Here is a 23,933-nt window from a genome sequence, read left to right on the forward strand (position 1 = left end):
AGTGCAATTTTAATTTGTTCTAAAATTTAGTTTTATGTTAAATTTAATAAATTATGATTCATTTCCATCCATTTCTTTTACCTTCACATACTCACCAAAAATAAAAATTGGTGAATGTCAGTGAAGTGGTTTGCAGAGCACGATTTAAAATAATCACATAAGAAACTGTAGAAATATTTGATTTTGTCCTAAAGACACAAAAGTTTGTTGTTGAGTTAAGATTTAAAAATGTTTCCAAAACTCACATTTGACCAATCAATATACCAGTCACTCTTAAAAAAAATAATTTATTGCAGCATGGAATTACCATCTCACACTTTTTAAAATTTATCCATGTTTGCATTCATTTTGATAAAAAAAAAGAACAAAAACGGCGTTTAACACGACAGTATCGGGACAAAGGGAAACGCTCAACTTTTTCCTCACAGCTACGACGATCTGACGCACAGGTAACGACACTTTTCTTCCTTTTACATCAAAACAGGAACAAACAGAAGTTAGAGGTCAGAAATAGTTCACAGAGAATCTAAATGTTTTGAAGTGTGGAACGATTCAACAAAAAAAGGTGCAAAAGTTTGGATTTATGGTGGGTTTCCTATAAATATCAGATTTTTCTGCATCGATAAATCATAAAATTATTGGTTTTATCTCAAATGATTGTTGCAGAACCTGTACAATTTTTCAGCTCACTGTTATTAGAAGCTTAACCATTAACTGTATTGTTTTCTATTAGAGAAAATCCACATATATTCAAACTGCTGCACCATTTTTTAAATAATTTTTTTATTGTAGCGTCTTTTCATCCTGGTGAAAAAAAAATACAGCTCCAATAAACCAGAGTTCATGAAATTCCTCTAAATTATCTTGTTTTATCAATCTGAGTCAGAATAAGCTATTCTGCATCTCTTTTACCAATTATTTAACAATTATGTGTAAATAATAAACATTTTCTCCCACTTCAAATGCCATAAAAGGACAGGAAGTGGAATACTGCTACCTTGGAAGAAAATGAGGATCTGTAATTAGTAAAACTACATTTACTGACTGGAGTTTCCTTCTCTGACGATGTAACTGCCTTTCTAACAGTAAATGAGCGCCATCTTGTGGTCGTTACTAGAAGCATTGGTGCCACATATTTTACAAGCCGAGATGTCGATAAGGTGCGTCAAAAGTACTGTTTTTATTTTATATTTCTCTACATGTGCCACCCAAATTCCAACAAACATTGGATCCTGCCGCAGGTAAGGTATATTCTGGCAGCTATTTTTAGACTTTTGAGTTTTTATCGAACTAAATAACATTAAACTGGCACCTGCAGTGTAGATAAAGTACAGTCTAGGAATCCAGCAGTAATTTAAGGCGCTATGTATGGGGTCAAAAATTAACGGCAATAATTCGTTATTTAGCCTGTTGTCACGATAGAAAAAGTCGGTTTTGAACTAACCATTTATTTAGCAAGCTAAATATTTAGCTACTATGCTAAGTATTTGTAGTGTGAAACCCAAACTACAAATATTTACGTTTATCTCTGCTAAATGTTTAACTAATATGCTACTTCATGTACCATTTACCGGAAGTGAGCTGTCAAAATAAAAGCTCTGTTTTCCTAACACCCGCTGTGCTCATTTCTAGAAGAAGTATTGTCATTAAAAAGACTCGTCCTATGTTTAAGGCGAAATGTTGCACATGTCAAGAGGGGAAAAAGTGACATGAACTACATTAAAGCGAGTTAGTCACGCCAGCAAAAGTTTAAAGATTCGAAAATCCCAGCTTTATTTTGGTAGTCCACTTCCGGCTATCGACAAGCTAATTAGCACTTTGCCTGCTATAGCTAATATTTAGAAATATTTACTATACCAATTGTTGTAATATATGTTCTAGCTATTATGATAGCTATAGCGAATAACTAATGCTAAGGAATATTTAGATTGTAAGCTACATATTTAGCTTGCTAGCGTAATATGTAGTTGAAAGCTAAGAATTTAACCTCAAACTAAATTTAGCTTGCCTATGGAGGTGTTAGGGCCACTGTAAATTAATAAAAAGGAATAAATGTCCGCCAAAAAACAAAGCAATTTTGAGAATAATCTAAAAAAATGTGAGTTTCAAAAGTCAAAATGTTTTGAATTTTGAAAAAAAAAAATCTCAAACTTGTGTTCATCTAAAACGTTTTTTTCTTTGCCAGAAATGTCTTCCTTTTTTCTATCTACAATGACCTCAACATGCTGTCACACTTGCTAACTAAATATTTAGTATGGAGCTAAATGTTTAGTTCCAACCTAAATGTTTAGTTTATTTCTGAATGTGTAAACATGGAGAAATGACAAAAATTAAATCCCTTTTTTTTCTTCTGATGGGTTAAATAACTCAAATTATTGCAGTTAATATTAGACTATAACTTTACAAACAGAAGCCAATATCTATGAAATCTAGAAACTGCAAAGTTATAGATTATTGTTCTGCTGCTTTTCTGAAGGATCAGATCATAAATACTGTAAATATAACAATTATATTTATTCTTGCTGAGTGGGACTGAGACATAATGAGGGAATCTGGATAACTGATATATTTCTGCACAAACTTGTAGACCCTCCGACCCAACATAAATCCCTCAGAACCAGTCCGGTCCAGGCAGTCTCTGCCGTCAGATTGAGACGGGACAGATGAGGATGCGGTCCTCCAGCAGGACACTGAGGATGAGGAACACAAAGTACAGGACGAACATGGTGACGCCCAGCTTTTTGCTCATCTTCCAGCGGCAGGCTGCGATGGAGATGATGACAAAGAGGAGCATGAGGAAGAGCAGCACGATGGCGCAGAACAAGCCGTTGGAGCTGACCGCCACCGGCTTGCCGTAGATGACGGTGTAGATGAGCCAGGGGACGGGCAGGCTGGAACCACACAGGGCAGGAGCGCTTTAGTCGATTATTAACGATTTCATGCTTTTATTTACCAGAAATTAATTTTCATTCTAGTTATTGTTGAGAAATCACAGCCACAATAGAAACATGCCATCTGGTTTAAATGTTAAACCTGTTACATTTTCTGGTTTGAAAAGTTGAAAATTTGAGACTTTTGAAAGTCAGAAATGTCCACCTCACAGAACCAAACATTTTTCAGTGAACAGGTCTGTTGTTTACTGGAAAGTTTTATTTTGAACTTCCAGTTAATGGACCTCTTACCCAACTGTGATGTCGAAGATGTTGCTTCCCACAGAGCTGGAGACGGCCATGTCTCCCAAACCTTTCCGAGCTACAATCACGCTGGTGATGAGGTCTGGGATGGACGTTCCTGCCGCCAGGATGGTCAGGCCCATAACCTCCTCAGAAATGCCGATAGTCTCGCCTACCTGAGAGCACACACACAAAAAAAAACAAGAACCTATAGAGAATAGCTCAAAATAACATCATGAAGGCTTAGAAAGGCCTAGTCAAAGTATTCACTAAAACCCAATTGAGATTGGGCTGCTTGTTCGCATATGAAGGACTCACCAACAATTATTAACACTTGATTATTTTTAAAGGTCAGCACTTTTGTTCATATTCAGTAAAAACGGACCCACCTGATGCGCCCACCACACCATCAGGTAGGAGAAGATGCCGATCCAGAGAATGGAGCCGATAAACGTGATGATAAAGAATCTTCTGGACGCCTGGAAAACGATTTGTTAACATTTTCAAAACCTAAAGCCTCTGAACAAAATCTGTCACGGACTCAGATTAAAACCAACAGAAATCCAGCTTTAGGAAAGTTTCAACTGTTGTGATGATTGAAATGAAGAGTAATTGATCACCGGGTTGCGGACGTCCGGCAGCGTGAGCCACAGCGGGAACACGATGGGCAGCAGGAACAGGTATGTGGCCTGTTTCCGCGGCATGTCGGGCCACCCCAAGGACAACGGCGTGCTCTCCTCTTCCTTCTCTTGTTCTTCTGCTTCTTTGTTTTCCTCTTCTTCCTCTTCTTCTTCGCTCTCACTAGAGTCGCCGCTTTCGTCTTCGCCACCATCTTCCTGGGCGCTGTCCTGCGATCCTCCAGTTTCTCCAGCTGATTCTGCTGCCTGCAGACAGAAGATTGCTTCTCAGAAACCAGACTAGGGATGCAAACAATAAGTCCTCTTATGATTTACTGTCAATTAATGGCTCATGAGGTTAAAATGAGTTTCAATCGATCGACCAATAATGCCCGCTGAGATCTTCTTTCAGTGTTGTAGTTTGGCAACCGTCCAGCAGAGGGCGCCGCTGGTAATCCTTGTTAGCGGAGCCTTTTGATACAGAAAGAAAGATGGCGGCGAAACAGTCCAAACAGACTCCGGCTTTGGGGAGAAAAAAGCACTTCATGCCGTTCTGCTTTTAAAATATAAACTCGACAACCTCATTAAGTTTTACAGCAACAACGCTCATTCAGCCTTCAACTGTTAAACCAAAAATTACGGATGTGCTACGAAAACTTCCATCTGTTAATCTGACTGTTTTATATTTTGATTCATCTTCTGCTAATTTTTTATTCTGGTTTGTTTCCAATTAACACAGTAATCTTTTAACGCAGTCCTGATAACAATTATTCAGTTTATTCGAAGGTAATTCAGGGATTTTTTTCTGGACTGTTTTAGTTTTCATCCATCGCCTCAGCATTTTATAAGAAATGTTTCATTAATTTTGACCTACGAAGGATTAAGCCATAAAAAAGTATTCTCAGCTCTAGTGATTTAACATTTCAGACAACTTATCTGAGCACTCAGACTGGTGGCACAAAGACAGCGCCACAGAAATTTAAGTTTTTGAGCAAAACTCTATGAAAAGTGATGGTGTTAAATCGCCCTTTAGTGTTTTACCTAAAGGAACCAGAAGATTTTAAAAGTCTTGCCTTTGACTCCGCTGAGGTTTTCTGCGGAGTCTCCTCTGCTGGAGGCTGCGAGGTGGACGGCTGAGCTGCGGCGCCCCCTGGTGTTCCAGCAGAAGCAATTTGCTCTGACTTCTGTTTGTGACCCGTATCTTAAAAGCAGACAAAAAAACAGACAAAGTCAGTCATCTACATGGCTCTATTTTGGCAGTTTAAACTAAAAGCTGGAGCAGTGTGAAACCTCTCCAGGAGCTGCACATGTACCAGAAATTACACTGCAGATTCTGCAGGAATGAAAGTGAACCGACTATACCTCCAAACATTTAAGCAATCTCAAAAGGGAAACAGTCCCTGACTTCCTGCTGTCAACAGATTACCCCAGACTCTGTCAGTGTTGAACCAAGTCTCTCTGCTAGAGGAAGCTAGCTGCATTTTCGTTGACCGTATAATGACACAATTTGACATTTAAAAAATAAATTTGCTTAATTTTGAAAAAAAAAAATTTCATTTGTTTTGTTGATAAAAAATTTTGGTGCTAGAATCAGGTGGGTTTGTTTTGGCTGCATCAAAATGAGTTTCCATTACAAAATGAGAGCAAAACTTTATCAATACTTCATAATGTTGAAAAAGTTTAGCAATTGAGGTGTTTCCATTAGATAAGAAACGCAATTAAAAATCACACGTGAATAAGTGAAAAGTTGTTCCGTCATCCTGCATCTACTTCCTGTTATTCTCATCGTGGTTTCTGCCAGTGGCAACATCCTGTTGTTGATCATGTGACCTGTGTGATGTGAAAGTGTTTCCTTTGGAGTTTTACAAAATTAATACATTTTGATTCCGCCAGAAAACCCACCTCATCCTAGCGCAAAACATTTAATCAAAAAACAAGGTTTTTCGAAATTGCAGCAGTTCTAAAGGCAAATTTATTTACAAAATGTCAAATTGTGCAATTAAAAGGAACAAAACAAACTTACAAGTAACTTTTCTGCAAGATTAGGGAGCTTATTTTCTAAGCTAAGTCAATAATTGAAAAAAATATTAAAAAGTTACACTTGCAAATTATTTCACTTGTAAAATGGGAAAAATGTCTTGTTAAAAGTGAAATAATCAGCCAGTGGAACAAGTACTTTTTCATCAATATTAATTTTCCCTAGATCAAAAATCTTGAATAATAATCTGAACTTAACTGCATTGTTAGAAAACTAGAATCAGTTTGACTTGGAATCTGTATGACTGGATTAACGTTTTTTCCCAGAGGCAATATTTGTTGTGGATTGACGCTATGTAAATAAACTGCATTAAATTATAGTTAAGACAAAACAAAATAAACTTTAAACGTCTGCAAACTGATCAGCAACATTCTGCCAACCAAAACATGAAGCTGAAAAAAGAGGACCATTCTCCTCCACTGTTTGATAGCAGCTCTGTTTCACGTCAATAAAACTCCTGAAAAGTTCTCTTGAAAACCAGATGAGATGAAGTTGCTCTTCCCTCTGATGTAAAGCAGATCGTATTTGTGGCGTTGAGCTGCGTGGGCTGGACGGAGTGGGAGTGGGAGAGATTTGAGTGTTCGCAGATAAACACTCTCCTCTGAAGGAGCCTCCCATCTGCATGTTAACCCGGGGAGCTGATTGATTCGGCCTCGTTGAGGCCTCTCAAAGCGTCTTTGCCGCGCAGCTCTGAGTCTGAAGCAGCTCATTAGTGCGTAATGTGATGCAGGAACACAGAGATTAAGAGTCAGCGCTGATTGTAGAGGACGCCCTCCTTCAGCTGTGTCTCACAGAAATATTTAAAATTTTAATTTATAACAGAACCGATGTCATATCTGGAAGGATTTCACCGCATTCTTCAATCAACCGACTTTAATACTTTTCCTGTCGGTGTTTGGACTAAAAGGGGTTATTAGAGCATCTTAAAGGTGACCTGTTAGCTTATCAGTCTATGGGCCCTAAAAACGTACACTGCAAAAACACAAAATCTTACCAAGTAGTTTTGGTCTGGTTTCTGGTACACTTGAAATAAGACTACAAATATCTTTTCAGCATAATATAGTAGCCTGTTTTGTCAATACTTTCCCCATATTGATGAAAAAGTAGTTCCACTGACAGATTATTTTAATAGCATGCAAACTATATTGATATAAGTGAAATAATCTGCAAATGTAACTAGTATTTTATTAAAAATCAATATTAAGGAATTATTTACTTAAACAAGCTCTTATATCTTGCTGAAAAGTTACATGTAAGTTTGTTTATCTTCTTTTACTTGAACTAAGATATTTACACTATAAACTGGACCAGAAATACTTGGTAAGATTTTGTGTTTTTGCAGTGTGTTCATTACACGTTTTGCACAAAATCACTTTTAGATAATGAGATTTCAGTCTGCTCAGTTCTGCCTATTTTGAGTTGTTTTAGGGCGTCTTGTCACTTTAAAAACAAATAAGCTGCTAATGGCCACGCCTCCCAACGCAACGTTTAAACTCACAGGAGCAAATAGCTACAAACAGATGCACAACTATACAAACATACATCTTTGAAAAGCAGAAGTGGAGCCTCCTGCACAGCCAACAGGAATGCAGTAAGAGGTTTCTGGATGGTAAGTCAACAACAAAACACTTGTCTTTTCCAGCTGCCATTGTACAGCACATATAGTGGTAAAACCAGCTGACCAAACATACTGGAGCTCAGCTTTGGTTGCTAGGTAACGGCGCAGTGGCCAGTGGCAGTTTCTGATATGGGCAACATGAGCAAGCAGCCAGCTAGCACGTTATTCCCTGATGTTCAGCCCGTCTGATAAAATGTCAGATTTTCATTTTCTGTTTTTTTGTTTTTTTATTCCCACAGAGCGGTCAGATTTTCAGCTGCGCCTCACTCACCTTCAGCGCGGCGGTGATGTGACTTGTTCTGCTGTTTCTCTGTCACCGAGACATCCAGAGGTTTTACTTTGTTCTTTGCTGCAATTAAGAGAACCGTCACTTATACAAACTTAACAAGAGAGGCGAGAATCCCCCATCTTTCTCCACTAGCTGCTCAGAGTGACCACTTCACCGAATCTTTGACCTCGACACACAGCAACCAGAGTAATGAGCCTCAATCAGACACGAGCGCTGAATTCATTATGGATAAAGTGAGTCATCCGCCCACATGTCTGCCAGCTGCATGCGAGAACCAGCAAATAATGGAGTTATGCAACGGCCGTGTGAAGTTGTTGCAGTTGAGGTTCATTTTTGTAAACTTCAGGAACACGACAGCCTCGAAGCAAAAGAAGAGCTGCATCCACAGGACAGAAAACACGAAGCCAAACACGGGAACATGCAAACCACAACTATTTACAGCAGCAGCACTTTTAATTTGATTTAATTATTCCAAAGAAGCAGTTCTCCAGATTTCCTGCAGGTCATTTACAACCTTCTACACGGTGGGCCATAAGTTTCCATACAAAGGAGAATGTAAAATATAAAAGAAATATTTCAGATACCCAAGAAGATGCGTTTGACAAAAGAGCAAAGAATTGAAATTATACTAATGGAAAGCAGTTGCATGGTTGCACGAAGCTTTAACAGAAAACATGGTACGAGCATCACACACGACACGACACTGGGCAAAATTTATTTGCAAGTTTCAGAAAACTGGAAATGTTGCAGATCAACCATGAAGTGGTTCCAAGACGTGCAGCGATTACACAGAGTCCCAAATGTTTATTTTTTCTTTGTATGGAAACTTGTGGCCCAGCCTGTAGATCAGCTTTAGAGGATTTTTGTCCTGGAAGTTTGAGGTGGCATTTATGAAGTTACTGCTGTGAAAATTAACAGCAATAATTTGGGTTGTTTATCCTGTCACAAAATAAGGAAATGAGGAGGGATTCTTCAAAGTCATATTTTCATCATTCATTTACAAAGGCCACTGTTTCTAAATCACAAAAGTAGAAAGTTAAATATTTAACTTGCTAACTAATCATTTAGTTTAGAGCTAAATATGTATCTTACAGCTACATTTAGCCTCAAACTAAATATTTAGCTTCAAACTAAAGTTTAAATATTCTTACTATATATTTATTGAGGAGCTAATTGTTTAGTTCCAAACTAAACATTTTTAGCAAGCTAAATATTTAATTTCATACTAAATATTTAGTGTGGAACCAAACTAAATAGAAAACTAAATATTTAGTTTGGAGATAAATTTTTAGCTTACAAGCTGCACGAAGCTATAAAGTAAAAATTAGATAGTAAGTGAAATATTTAGCTTCAAACTAAATATTTAACTTAGAGCATTTAGCTCTAAGCTTGCTTCAAACTAAAAATTTTAGGATCAACAGCAACAGTGTCATCAGGAGTTTACCTGTCCGTTAAGGTTAAGCATAATAGAAAATGGAAACGCAGCCAAAGGTGAAAGGAAAATGAGGAGAAACCTTCAAAAAGCCTGGAGAACCTCTGATGAAGGCATCAAGAAATAGGAGGCGGTTAAAACTTTTCCACAATGAAGAGCTTAGAAAGACCAGACTAAACATGATGGAACCAAGTTTGGAAACAAAGACGCCGCCAACATTTCTGCAGCTTACCTTTCTTCTGCACAAGCCCCTCCCCTTTGACATCACCATTAAAGGACGTTTCTGATTGGCAGAAATAGACGAAATCATCAACCACTTAAGCTGCTCTTCCAACTTTCAGTTTATACATTTCAGACATAAAATGGACACAAATGAAGCTGGCACCAAGAATCCAAAGATTAGAAACATGAGCAGAACTTCTGTGTATTCTCTACTACTATTAATACTACTAAAGTACTACAAACATAACCCTGACATGTGGTACATTTTTATCTTGTTTATTTTAGTTTGAATAAATTCTCTCTCTGTTCTCCCGACACGAAGCGGCAGTGAGCGTGACAAGTTGCCAACCACAACAGAAACACGATGAGAAACGGCACAACCAGGTAGCGTCTCGCCGCTCTTACCTTCTGTGATTTTCTTTGGCCGACCGGTTCTGGCGGCGCCCCGGAGGGCTGCTTCTAAGAACCACAGGTACGACACGGCATAAACAACCCAAAAGGTTTTAGTTTAAAGGAGAACCATTATGCAAAATTTACATTTTGCATGTTTTTATACTTCCGTTTTAGATTCTACTGCTTCTAAAAACAGACCAACACTTAAAAAACATCCAGCCGTTTTTTGGCAATAAGTTCAAGTTTTTTGGTGTCTGGAAAATGAGCCATTTCAAAAACCTCTGGAATGTATCGTCATAAATCACCAGGCACTGCCTGTTACCTAGCAACCCCAGTAAAGCCCAGTGCCGTTACCTAGCAACCCAAGAGGAGCTCCAGAATGTTTGGTCAGCTGGTTTTCAAATTCAAAAACAAAAGTTATTGATCCCAGAGGGAAATTAAATGTTGTTGTAATTCATTAAGAGTCTTCAAAGAGTTATTGTAGATCGTGATGGATTCTCTTGTAGACGTCTGTATTACAGAGATTGTTAAGAAGCCTCTGACTGAAGACACTTTGTTTCACCAAAATAGTCTCATGAAGAGGAAGGTCAGGGTTGTCCATAATTCTCTTGATTTTGTTATTTTTATACTGTATGTTCTGTACAATGGCTGCTGGAAAAGTGTTCTGTTGTTGATTTACCACCCAGAAACCACTTGCTGCATTCTTCCTGGTTGTGCAGGAGGCTCTACTTCTGCTTTTCAAAATGTACAAATCTTTTATTGCCCATCTGTTTGCAGCCATTATGATTTTGTGCAGAAAAATGCAACAAACATGTTTTGTATACCAATACATCAATCCTAACCTGTTAAAGGAAGCATAATAAGTCACCTTTAAGAAAACAAAGAATCAAACTTTAAATGTATGCTCACTTTGAGTTCTAAAAGCAAAACAGATTTACAAATTTGAAGGGTCAGTTTTTATTCATCCAGGAGAGTAAACTCCTCGGTCCAGCTGCAGAGAGCTGGACTCAGCTGGTTCCCCAGAGTTACAGCTACCGCCACGCCGGCTCCTATCCAGCTTTTATTAGCCTGTATTGTAAAGCTGATTAAGGATCAGCGGTGGCCGCAGCGCAGCGGGAGCAGGGAACAGCGGCACGCCGAGTCCAAGGACAGGCTCAAGGTCGCACCGGTTCATCTGGCCGCGGTCAGAGCTGAGTCACCGGCAGCGTGATGAGCTGCAGTTAGGAAGCAAATTTAAGGGTTTGTTTTCTTTCTGTGATGATCCTAAACGGTGACTGCTGCTCAGATTTATTGATTAAGTTTTCCCACAATGTAAGCCCGTAAATATATACATACACCTAAAGTTTTATTGTATTAAAGACAAACTTGGCAATCCAAGCAAAGAAGAGGAGTTTGATGAAAAGGAACAAAATCTGTCTTACCAAGTATTTTTGGTCTAATTTTTGGTACAAATATCTTCATACACTGAAATAAAATAAAACTAACTTACAAGAAACGTTTTCAGCGAGATATCGGAGTTTGTTTTAAGTAAATAACTCCTAAATATTGATGAAAAAAGATCCATTGGCAGATTATTTCACTTATAACAATAAACTTTTCTCATTTTTTCTCATCAATGAAGTGATCTGAGGAACAGAGTTCCACTGCGGTTGCTAGGTAACGGGTCTGGGCTTTGCTGGGGTTGCTAGGTAACGGTCAGCGCTTGCTGATTTGTGACGGACATGCCGGAAGTTTTTGAAACGGTTAATTTTCCAGACACCAAAAAACATCAACTTATGGCCAAGAAACGGCTGGTGGTTGTTTTTAGAAGCTTTACAGAACCAAAGTACAAAAACATACAAAATGTAAATTTAGCACGTTTTTCTAAACTTTTCATAGTAAATCTACTTTAAATACTGATTAATTTTAGGAAGTACTCATCGAATAGAGAAAATTATGCTGTTTTAACAGTTTTAAATATTGTTTTATCAACACATCCTGCCATAACGAGCCTTTTGAAAACCTTCATGACGTTGATGTGGCCCGAAATGAAAATGAGTTTTACACCTCTGACATAGAGTAAAGTTTGATTACTAGATGTCAGAGTATAGTAATAACTCTATACTCTGAGTATTAAACACAAACTTGCTAATACAAAGGAAAAAAATAAAAAAGAAGTATTCTGGGGGAAAAAGCTGAAGGACGTTGTTGAAAACTAACAAAGTCTCTGTCTTTCAATAAATAATAAATAAATATTACGAAGTATTTTTGGTTTATTTTTAGTGCAAATATCTTATACTTGAAATAAAACAAAACTAACTTACAAGCAACTTTTTAGCAAGATATAGGAGCTTGTTTCAAGTCAATAATTCCTTTTCCTAACGGAAAAAGAACTAGTTGCTCTGGCAGATTATTTCACTTATCACACATTTTTTCCAAGTTACACGTTCAAGTTTTCTAAGACATTTGCATCAATAATAGACAAAAATACTAAGATTTTGTGTTTCTGCAGTGAAGAAACTTTTGTTGGTACTTCGGTCTCAAACCGAGCAGAAACCAGTGTGATCTACCTTCTCCCAGCGGGTCCAGTGTGTGGATCATCAGCTGGAAGATGGTGCTCCTCAGGGACGTGTTGTGCAGCGACGCCGAGCTGCCACCTCGCTGTAAAACTGGACGCACCTGCAGGTCAGCAGAGACGTGGTCAGGATCGAAACTTTCAGAAAACACTGAAGCAGTGAGGGCCTGCGAGACGAAATCAGCCTGATGTGCAGCAGATTCAGAATTAATCTCTGTTCCTTGAAGTCAGATTTCATTATTCCCTTATTTACCTTCTGAAAACAGATTGTAAAAGAATAATGTAAAGGACAGGTGTTTATCTGTGCCTTAACTTTAGTTTTTTTATGCTTTATTTATGGCCAAACATGATAAAAAAATGAATTCAGGGTGTGGATTAGTTTTACCCGGAGCCGATCTTTGTCCTCTTGAGTTTCTGGCTGCTGGTTGTTGTGCTCAGGGCTTCCCGCTGCAGCCGGCGCAGCTTCAGGTTTCGGTTTGTTTTCCGTTTTTTGGGGATCAGCAGCAGGAGGAGGAAGAGGAGCAGGAGGAGGAGGAGGAGGAGCGGCTTCACTGTCCTGGAAAAGAGAGTTTCAGTTACACACACAGCGCTGATCTGAAAGCTGTTTTAGATCAAACTGATTTCAATATCAGATAAAAAAACATCTGAATGAAGACAGAAAGCCGCTTTTAAATTATGATTTCATGCATTATGGGGAGAAAATTCTCTCTACACCTAGAAAAATACCTGAACCTTAAATCATCAAGACTTAGACACATTTCTTACAAAAAGGACATCAGTTTGCAACCTATTGACAAAAGGAATATTCCTTAAACAATTAGTGTTGTGTGTGAAAATGTTTTGCATTAAAACACCAGGGCTGAACTGCTGAAGCCTCCTAATTAGATTCCTGCATCCCATGGTGTTTCTTCTGCATGAATTCATTAAGATTTAACTGGCTTGGTTTGTTAAATATTTAAAAGAAACAAATGAGCAGCCTGTAAATAATTTAGTGGTGTGAAAGTGTTCGCTTGTTCCTGATTCTTGCTGCTGTTTGTCACATTATTTAAATATTAGTCAAGTAAAGATAAGTAGACACAAAATTACGACGCCCCATTAGTGCCAATGTAGATGAAAAAGGGACGAGTACACACTGTTATCCTTTGCTGTATTTTCTACAGTTAAATACCACAAAATGCCCAGTAAAACTACCATAAGACATCTTTACAAGTAGTTACTGTAATTTGCATTGCATTATGGGTATAGTACATAGTATTACAGTAACTTACTGTATGTTTTGAATTTGCAGTAATTTACTGTTTACACATTACAGTAGTGGTACTGTACTTATAATATACAGTAAGAATTATATTTGATTCCCAACGGTCATCATACACTGTTAGCCTTTGCTGTATTTTTTACAGTTAAATACCACAAAATGCCCAGTAAAACTACCATAAATAGGGTGACCATATTTTCAGTTGGGAAAACCAGGACACGTTGTAGCGAGGGGGGTGGGGGGGTCTGAAAACGGGGAAACTCTTTTGTAAATAGTAGGTAAACATACATTTGCGCTTTCGTATGTTGTTTTCGTACTGACAGCCACGCTATCTATCTTCTGATTAAGAACAGGGCTGCCCGCACTGACGCGGCTCAGGGATTACGTCACACGCAGGGCCGTGCGCAGTGCCCTAGTGCCTGTAAATATAATGGTCCAATGAAGGTAATTTAAAAAACAGGACATTTCCTCACTTTCTAAAAAAACCCCGGGACGCCCGGGACAGGACGTGAAATACGGACATGTCCCGGGAAATACGGACGTTTGGTCACCCTACCATAAGACATCTTTACAAGTAGTTACTGTAGTTTGCATTGCATTATGGGTATAGTACATAGTATTACAGTAATTTACTGTATGTTTTGAATTTGCAGTAATTTACTGTTTACACATTACAGTAGTGGTGCTGTACTTATAATATACAGTAAGAATTATATTTGATTTCCAACGGTCATCATAGCTGCTTCATCGTGGTTCCCTGTTTCTGTATTTTTACTCCTTTAGTGGTTAACATATTTTTAAGGCAGAAAGAGAGCATGTACTTTTGTTTTTTTCACATCCTAGCTAACATTAACATGCAGTTTATCTAGCTACGTCATCAAGCGTGGCTTCGCTTCCAACTGTTTTCTGATGACGTTTGTTTTAAACTCCGAAGCTTTTTCTCTCCAAGTGCAAGTGCAGCTCTGTCTCCGTGCTGTGGGCTCACACTGCTTCAGCTCTTCAAGACAGGTAAAAAACCACTTCTTAGAAAACTGTTTGAAGCCAAAGCCTAGTCTGGAAATGTACATTTTAGATGGAGTTAACGTAACTTATAGCATCATGCTATAATGCTATAACTTAGCATTATAGCATGAGCTCGTTTGTGCTGGTTAGCCTGGTAAAATAACGTTACCTTTACTAACTCTGGTGTTTTATATAACTGGCATATTGCAACCTTATAAGTTACGTGTCTGTAAATGAGGTGAAAGAAAGGAAAATATGATGGTGTTATTTTTTGAGCTGGTTCGGAATTAACGTTAGCAAAGGTGCTAATTTTACCGCCGAAGGTTTTAGCTTGACTTTTACCGCTTAATCTTCCTCGGGCGGCTTTGGGTTGAGATGAGCTCAGTGCTGAGTGTCTGTTAGCATTGTTGTTACATCCTTTGTCGAACAATATAACCTTAACTGATAATTGATCCCCCCCCTTCTCTTTTTTTTTTTTTACATCTAATGACTGTTCATTTGTTTAAACCATGATCTTGCAGATGTTAAAAGTGCAGATTAGCTATGTAGGTCAGCAAGGATGAATTTCTAACTTTGTTCTTTTTTTTCTTTTCTTCAGATGACCTTTTTATTTAACTCCTAAGCTTTTTCCCTCCAAGTGGCTGTGCAGTTCTGTCCTGCTGACTGCTAACATAGCTTCAACTCTTCAAAAGACAAGACAACAGGTAAAAAGACAGCTCTTCAAACATATTTGAAGCCACAAAATAGTCTGGAAATGTAGAGGAGCAGCTAACCTAATCTATAACTTTGAGCTTGCTACAGCTGGTTAGCCTGCTAAAGTACCATTACATCTCCAACATAGTGTATAAGAGTCTGTAAATGAGGACAAAGGTGAAAAACATTAAAGTAGTTTCTGTTATTTTTTGAGTTGGTTCAGCCACAGTGGCAGGTGGACAAAAAAGTTAATTTCCAACCCTGGTTACACCTAAGGACTGTTCACATGTTTAAACCATGCTCCTGTAAATTTAAAGTTAAGTCAGTACTAACAGGTGCAACTATGTACAGGTGTAAATTCTGCAGCATTTGTACTTCAGAATTTACAGAATTTTGTAGTCATGTGAAGAAACATCAACACACAGCTAATTATCGGTTTGCATGTGGAATAGAGCAATGTCCTGCTTCCTTCAGAACATTTTCTGCATTCAGGTCCCACATGCACAGGAGTCACCGCCATTGCAGAAGTCAGACTGAACCCTTGTGGAATGTAATGCTTTAAAAAATGCATTTAGCCCCACAAACTGTCATTCACATCCGCTGTTTCAGAGTGGTAGCAGGATGTAGGGGTAAAATCTAGTCTAGTCTCCGGGATGAGGTTCTCAAAAACCTGTTGTAATCTGGGTGAACTGGCCCTTTAAATATAAATTACTACCAGTAATTCATATTTAAGAGAGTTTTCCTTTTATGTTTTAAAGGTATCTTCCACCAAGATGTCTGTTGAAATGGAAATGACCTTACCCACTACACCAAGGGTAATCATGCTTGGTAAGAGGAATATTTTCTATCACTATAATTTTTTCGTAGCAATGTATGTAATTGTTATGGTAGTCTGTACTTTTACTCACTAGCGTTAGCCTGACAAGGGTTTGTCTATTTTAGGAAATAGCTTGATGTCTGCAACCCGGTGGATGGTCAGTATGGAGGAGAAGGTATTTTTCCAGCCTGAGCAACTACATGACTTTGCCAGCGTCCTTGCTGTCTTTTTTGGGTCATATTATGTCTTCAATCTGGAGTATCAGGAGTCAGCATCCACCACGCTGGAGATGATACAATGGCAAGTACTCTACACCAAGCCATTTATTAATTAAATTTAATGACAGTTTGACTGATGATGAAGAACCATAGCTGATTGCTGTATTGTACGTCTTCATTAAAAATTACAATTAATATATTTTATTTCTGTTAAAAGATTCTTTGTGAGGATCAATCCAGATGTTGGTACCAAATGCACAGCCAAAGTCGGTACAAGCCGCAAGACGGGAAGTCTTGTCAAGAAGAAAGTAGTCAGTGTCAACTCCCGGATCACCACCTTCTTCCAACAACTTGCTGAATTTGAATGGAGGACTTCCAACTAGGTAAGTATTTTACCAAATGTAAATGTTTATTATTTTGTTGTCTTTTCCTCCTATCTTGCATGCTCTGACTTTACTTTAGCCTTTTTAATATGATTTTAATGATTATTTATAAATGCCATGTGATTCCTACACAATAGCCCTTTAGAGTAGCCTGCATCTTTTCTGTGTCCGTGGTAAAAAGTGGATGTCGCTGCATCTCTTAATAAATCACAGAAATGTATAAGTGTGTAGTCGTTTAAGTGTGGTGTATTTTTATACTATGCAGTTTTCAGTTTATTAGGCACACCTTTGCAGTAATCCGTCAGCACCAACAAAATGACTAAAAAGATTGTTGTACTTCATCGTCCCCTTGGGGACATTTGTAGTACGCAATCTTTTGAATTACTGAAGACTGACTGACTGCTTTTGCCATAAACAATCCAAAAACCTGAAGTGAAGCCAGTCCTGCTCATTCTTTATGCAGCTTCTATTATCACTTCAGTCCAATTGATTTTTTTAAAACAAATTATCAACTTAATGCTGCTTTATGACAAAGATTTTATGCATTTGAACATTGTCACTTCAGCTTAATTTGTCAACCTTCCTGTCGATTTGAAAATGTAGATAACTTCCTGACCATCTCATGACCTCCCACATTGTCTGTCTTATTCTTTACAGTTCAGCTTCCACAAGATGGATCCCACTGATTTTGTTTGACGAATGGAATAAAAGTTCTTCTGATGTAGGAAATGTGTTCTATGGTTTTGTTGTTTTACAGCACATTATATTGTATTGTGACATTGTTTTTTATGACATTGCGAATATGTAAATGGATTTTATTTCTACAAATCTGCTGAAAATAAATACCTGTTATTCACAGTACTTGGACTAAAATTTCTTTTATGAAATTTTTCGGTTTATGGTAAAATATTCTTATCTTAAAGAAATGTAAACTTTAATTTACAGTAAAACTCTGACATTATGTTGTGAAACAAGTTTACAGTAGACCAGCTTTACTATAAAATACAATTACTGTATTATACTAGAAACTACATTTACAGTAATGCAGTTATAACTGTAAAGCACACTCTCAGTAAAAATTAACTGTGAAATATCATAACAGTAAAGGTACTGTAGAATGGTAATTACAGTAACTTACTGGCAACACTGTTGCCAGTAAGGGTACTGTTGCCTTACTGGCAACAGTGTTGCCAGTAAGAGTACTGTAGAATGGTAATTACAGTAACTTACTGGCAACAGTGTTGCCAGTAAGAGTACTGTAGAATGGTAATTACAGTAACTTACTGGCAACACTGTTGCCAGTAAAGGTACTGTAGAATGGTAATTACAGTAACTTGCTGGCAACAGTGTTGCCAGTAAGTTACTGTAAAATTACAATAAAAGGTCTAACAGTGCATTTCCGCCCCAAATTTTTTTGTTTTGTTTTAAATTTGCTTGAAAATGTTTTTGAAATTTCTTGATAAATCTAAGAAATTTTCTAGAAACAAAAATAACATTTCTGAATTTGAAAAGCCACAAATTTGTTAGAAGAAACAGAATTTTTGAGAATAACCTCTGACATTTTCTAGAAAAAACAAGGAAACTTCTGAGTTTTCAAAGGCATAAATTTTCTTTAATAAATGAAAATTTCCTAGGACAAAACTCAGATTTTTACATTCATTTCAGAAATCAAGAAGAAAATTTTAAATTTCTAAGTTTGAAAAGGTGGAAATTTGCTAGAAAAAAACCAGAAAGTTTTAGGTTTTCTAAAATAAACAAGAAAATTTTTAATTTTTTTTCTATCAAATTTTTGACTTAAGATTTTTGGTGGAAATTTTCTCCTGTCTTTTTTGGCCCTAATTCGCAATTATACAAAATGCAGTTTTAAATTAAATTGTTTGTTATTGAGAGATAAAAAAATATATATATTATTTCTGTTGATAAAGCTCAACATTAAACTAATAAAAATCTTCGTTTTGGTTTGTGTTTTTCTTCAGGCAGAACCTCCATGTTGGTTCTGATGTTGGTTCTGCAGCAGATATGGTTCTGGACTGTGTTGAATAGTTATTCATCAGATTGGGCCCCTGTAGGTATTTCAGGAACTGCAACAAAACCAGAGTGACGTTTTCAGCGGCAGGAACACCTGGAGTCCCTTCAGCTTCAAAGGGTTTCACACAAACGCGGTCAGTGGGTCTGAGCGAGCCGAGTCCGGAGGATGAAAGGATGCAAAACAAACCAGCAACAAAGGACAGAAGTTGGTCCAGAAACAATCGAGGCGCCTTGCAAAAGTATTCACTCCCGTTGTGCCGCATTTTGTCAGGTTACAAACCTGAAAGCGACATGTGGGGATTTAATTCGGCAGAGCAAGGGAGGGAGGGAGGGAAGGAGAGAGAGAAGGAAGGAAAGAAGGAAGGAGGGAGGAAGGGAAGGAGAGAGAGAAGGAAGGAAAGAAGGAAGGAGGGAGGGAGGGAGGGAGGAGCATTGAGGCATTGATTGGACTGAGACTCATCATCTGTGTGGTAAGAATGCGAGCTGTGGAGAATTACTGGGGAACTGATAGTAGCTACTATTGTTATTAGAGACTGAAAAGATTTAAATGTTTGTCAATGATTCACTTCCAATAAAATATGATCTCCAGTAAAGATCAATTGGCAAAAGTCAGGCCTGTCCTTGACGACACGAGAAGCAAACGCTTAAATGTTGAAACTGATGGGATGATGGTCTGAGGTAGTACCTACCCAGCAGACCTAAAGAAACAAGGTTTTAAAATCTTCGTGTGAGCAGCAGCATCTGTGACTTCATCGTTCACACTGGGAGTTCTGCGTTTGTCAAACTGATGACAAAGAGTTTGGCTTAGGAGGAAATGTTGTGCTGCAGCTGTGCAGAAACCCCTCGGACTATATTGTCTACTTTAACTAATGTTTTGCATCTGAAAGCACCAATGTGTTTCAGAAGCCTGGGACCATAAGGAAGAACCAGCTGATGGGATGCAAACTGGAAGATCACAAAGATCTTCTCATAAAATAAAAAGGCAGCTTTGACTTCCGTGTGGACAACGATGCTGAGCTCGATGCAAGTCCCCATGTTTCTGTCGACGCTGTTGGCCAAGTGCAACGCTTCTCTGAGGAGCAGGAAGAAGTGGTGCCATGCTAACGCTTGTGTCAGAGTACAGCACTCACATGGAAGGAGTAGATTTGGCAGACATGACGAATGCTCTGTAGCACACCTCAGTGGTCACCGCTGGTACCTGACCATATTTAGGCAAATAGTTCACATTGCTGTCAACAATGCATGATTCTCCATCGCTGTGATGGGTCAGAAACACCAGCTTCTGAAAATCTTTGGGTTAAAGACGACTCATCTATCTTGAAAAGCAGAAAAGAGGAAGCAACTCCACAGGATCAGAAAACCCACCAAGCGTCAGAAACTCGCCAGGCCCTTGGATGATACGGTATATGACGGGATTGGGTTGATGCAGGATGTGCCAGAATGGACAGACGTTATTCATGGACCAGAAGTGCAAAGAGCCTTTATGCACTGCAGGTCCCGGCCTGGTCCGGCCCGGTCCTATTGGCGCTACGGTTGTTTTGCTTTGAGCAAAGCAATCAGGTTTGCTCAGTCGAACATGACGGCTTCCGGTTTATGTTAAGCTTGAAGATAACAGTTAAACGCCAAAAGTGACTCAAATGTTTAGTATAATTTAATTAACACATAACGTTCAGAGAGTCTTGCCGACTTATCATCATTCCAGTTGGTGAAATGTTACCCGATTTCTAAACTTCTTCACTGCAGAGAAAAAGTTAAATGGATTCATCCGGATGACGATGCAGATTATCTGTTCAGTTCAATTATTCTTGCCTGACTCTGACAACCTCAACATGTAGATGTAATGTGAAATTCTGTTTCGGTTCAGTTAAAAAAAAATACAAAAGGCGACATAAACACCAACTCTGACAGAAAATCAGCAGATCAGCTGTTTAAACTAACTATTCTTATATTAGCTAATAGCAGCTAATCGATCACAGCGATCATTTGGTAATAATCGCAAAATAAACATCAGGCCTAAAAACATAATACTGCCACGGACTGAATGTTCTTAGTGTGGGAAATGTTTTGAGCATCTTTTGGTTCTGAATCCCGTTGGCGTTATCAGTTGCTATGGCAACGAGTCTGAGAAGCGCAGCCGATGCGGAGAGAGAGAGAAAAAAAAGTGGTTTTGAGTTTTTCTTTCCCGGTTTATATGGTTTATTTTTCCTTCGGTATGGAGCAGAGCACTGAATTAATCATACCTACATCTCCAGGTTTCATTTAGTTCACGGAATGACATGTAAAAGAATCCTTTTTGCCCTCCAGCGTTGTGCGCATGCGCGAAATCTTTGGTAAACAATCACGTGCAATTAGCTTCCAAAAACCACCTCATCCTAACACAAAACTTTATATATTTAATTGGCATGTTTCCATTAAGTAATTTCCTTTTTGTGATTTCAATTTGTACAATTCTATGGTAACACAGTTACAGAACCAGCCCGAATTTCTCTTCCGACCCAGATTTGATGGAAAGTTGCCGCCCACTCACCTTCTCCGGCTCGGCAGTGCTCCACACCTTGACGATGCTCACGTGTTTGCTGAGCTGGCTTTTGAACGTCTGTTCAATCTGACTGTTGAACTTCATGAAGACTACGTAGCTCATGTAGCCCAGCACCAGCAGCGCGCTCTCCCACCACCAGATCACGTTGTCCAGGAAGAAGACGATGAGCATGATGAGGTCCAGGATGTAGAAGGTCACGTCCCGGAAGAGCGGCCACCAGGTGAGGTGCAACATCTCCCGGGAAAAGATGGCGCACATGCCAATCACGAACAGGATGTTGAAGACGGCAGACCCCACGATGGTGCCGATGCCCACGTTGCTGTGGGAGATGAAGACCCCGATGAGGGAAGTGAAGAGCTCCGGGGCGGAGCCGCCAGCCGCCATGAAGGTGGCCCCGGCCACGTCGTCGGAGATCTTCAGCTTGGCAGCGATGACCTCCAACGCGGGGACGAAGAACTCGTCGCAGACGATGGCCAGGGCAACGAACATGTAGGTCATCCCGATGATGTGGAGGACCACCCACCCTCGGCGCCTCTGCTCCACTGAGAAGATGTCTTCCGGGTAGTCCCCCTGACTTTGCGGGGGCTGGGTTGGGTGTTGAGGAGGAGGGGCCGTGGTGGTCAGCAGCGGGGGAGTTGGAGGCGCTCTGGCAAGTCGGGGATCCACGTAGACGCACTGCTCCAGATCCGTCCTGTTGACGACCATCACCAGAGGAGGCATGGTGCTCTCCAGCGACTCATTGGGCGCCCTCACCTCCCGAAGTCTGACCTCCAGGGCGCCGTGGCCGCCCCCGGCATCAGTCCTGCCGGGGGCTGGAGACTGCCTGGTCTTCAGACTCAGAGTATAGATGCAACACAGCAGCGCGCCCGACACGAAGAAGAGGACGCGGCTGCGCTTCAGCCTCCTCCGCTGGGGCGACTGCATGCTTCAGCGTCCGAAGTCCCTGCAGGAAGTTAGGTCAGGTGCATTGCTATCCCCCAGCGGTGGCTCCAGCGCCGTTATGTGGCGAGAAGAATCCACGGACGGAGGAGAGGGGGTTCCATCTTTTCAACCTGGGGAAGGACTGAGAGCAGAGAAACCACCATCAGCATGTGCGGGTTCCCCTCTCTGTGTGTCGATCTGAGGCAGAGGGGTGAGTGTTTTTTTTTTTTTTTTTGGTGGGGTTGATGGAGGATGCAGACAGCCACCTGTTGCTATGGCTACATAATCACTCAGGTTGCGGATTCTCACGAAACATGAGCCCAGTGGGACGCGGTCCGCGTGTTAAAACAGCACATTTATAATGCAGAAGGAGTTCAAATTGGTGTTTTTTGTTTCTGCTGCGCTGCAGCCAACAGCAGGAGACTTCATGTGCAGAAAGTGATGAAAGCCGAACAGCTGAGCAGAGAGTCGGGTTTAATATCGCGGATCATGACGCAGTTTTTCTCACCATTCTTCTTATCGGTCTTTTTTTTTCTTTAATAAAATGTTTAAAAATCAGCACGAAGCGGCTTTTTGTCTGTGTCTGCTTACCTGCAGCTACCGCCGGCTGCTGGGCCTCCTCTCCGCCGCGGACCGACCCCTCCAGCTGTGCGCCTCAGATGCAAGAGATGCTGACTCGGGCTTTTGGGCAGCTACAAGGGCGCAGCGGCTGTCGGGGCTTGGCCGGAGCTCAGCATAATGCCGCTAAGCGGATTAGATCAGGAGAAGCGCCTCTCACCTTCCCCTTCCCTCAGGAGGATGCGCTGCCAGCGGCGGCTGGATGCGCAATGGTGGTCCGGAGGAGACCGCGCGTCGGGCTGGGTGTGGTCACCAGGTGTTGCCTCATTGAATGATGTCTAATATCAAAACGATAAAACATATTTCTGTCCGGTCTGCCAGGAGAAACAAGTAACAGACTCCTGTTACGCTAAAATCTCTTTTTTGTGTGTGGAGTAAAAGTTTGAAGGATGTTTTCTTTTTTAAAGCTAAAGTGAGATAATTAGAATTTACATTTTCAACATGTAAAACTATGAATGTATTGTTTTTAAAACACGTACTTATTGCTGCAGATCGCATCTATTGTTATTCTTATGATTACCGCATCTATCGTTATTGTTACGATTAATCGGACAAAAAAATTGACATTCGGCAGACTTTTAATTTAAACAACTTTTTATGCTATATTAAAAATACATAAAAATGCATGTAAACAGTCCGATTTATTTTTTAAAATAAGAAAATGAACATTTTTATTGCCTAAAATGCAGTAACGTCCTTTAGTGGATGTTTGATCATTAAGCAAATTATGCTTCTGTGATATGTGAAATGTGAAATGTGATATGTGAAATGTGATATGTGAAATATGTGAAATGTTCAGCCCGTTCTGTTGGACTTAACACCAGCAGTGTAGCGCTGATCTCATCATTTTCTTGGTCTAATTTATTAATAATTTAATGCAAAACCCGCTTAATATAACTTTTTTTCTTTTGAAGCTAAAACTCCAACTTAGGTTCGGGCTAGAAAAAATGTACAGATAAAATAAATTTTTGTCTTAAATGCAAAATGTTTATATTTTCTGCGCAATTTTAGCTTAATTAGTCCTCTGAATATGTAGTTTTTAAGCAAATTGCTTTTCTTAGGTATGCATACTCCAGGTAACGATTAATTGATTACTAAATTAGTCGACAATTATTTCAAC

The 23,933-nt window shown here is 39.4% G+C and overlaps 1 protein-coding gene across 2 annotated transcripts; it reads right to left on the reverse strand.

The window, feature by feature from the left end:
- Positions 1–273: 273 nt before the first annotated feature.
- Positions 274–22,230, reverse strand: LOC116719061 (sodium/potassium/calcium exchanger 1-like). Of its 2 annotated transcripts, XM_032561421.1 has the most exons (11): positions 21,263–22,230; positions 12,722–12,892; positions 12,332–12,440; positions 9,795–9,848; positions 9,400–9,450; positions 7,718–7,795; positions 4,864–4,991; positions 3,794–4,057; positions 3,563–3,652; positions 3,183–3,349; positions 274–2,891 (listed from the first exon to the last, which is right to left on the reverse strand). In XM_032561421.1, exons 1-11 carry the CDS (start codon positions 22,196–22,198, stop codon positions 2,645–2,647), a joined length of 2,295 nt encoding a protein of 764 aa, XP_032417312.1. In that variant the 5' UTR covers positions 22,199–22,230; the 3' UTR covers positions 274–2,644. The 2 variants fall into 2 exon arrangements, with proteins under 2 accessions (XP_032417312.1, XP_032417313.1); XM_032561422.1 differs by lacking the exons at positions 7,718–7,795; positions 9,400–9,450; positions 9,795–9,848.
- Between the last annotated feature and the right edge of the window lie 1,703 nt (positions 22,231–23,933).

The sequence above is a fragment of the Xiphophorus hellerii genome, chromosome 4 (assembly GCF_003331165.1).
Source record: "Xiphophorus hellerii strain 12219 chromosome 4, Xiphophorus_hellerii-4.1, whole genome shotgun sequence".
Classification (NCBI taxonomy): domain Eukaryota; kingdom Metazoa; phylum Chordata; class Actinopteri; order Cyprinodontiformes; family Poeciliidae; genus Xiphophorus; species Xiphophorus hellerii.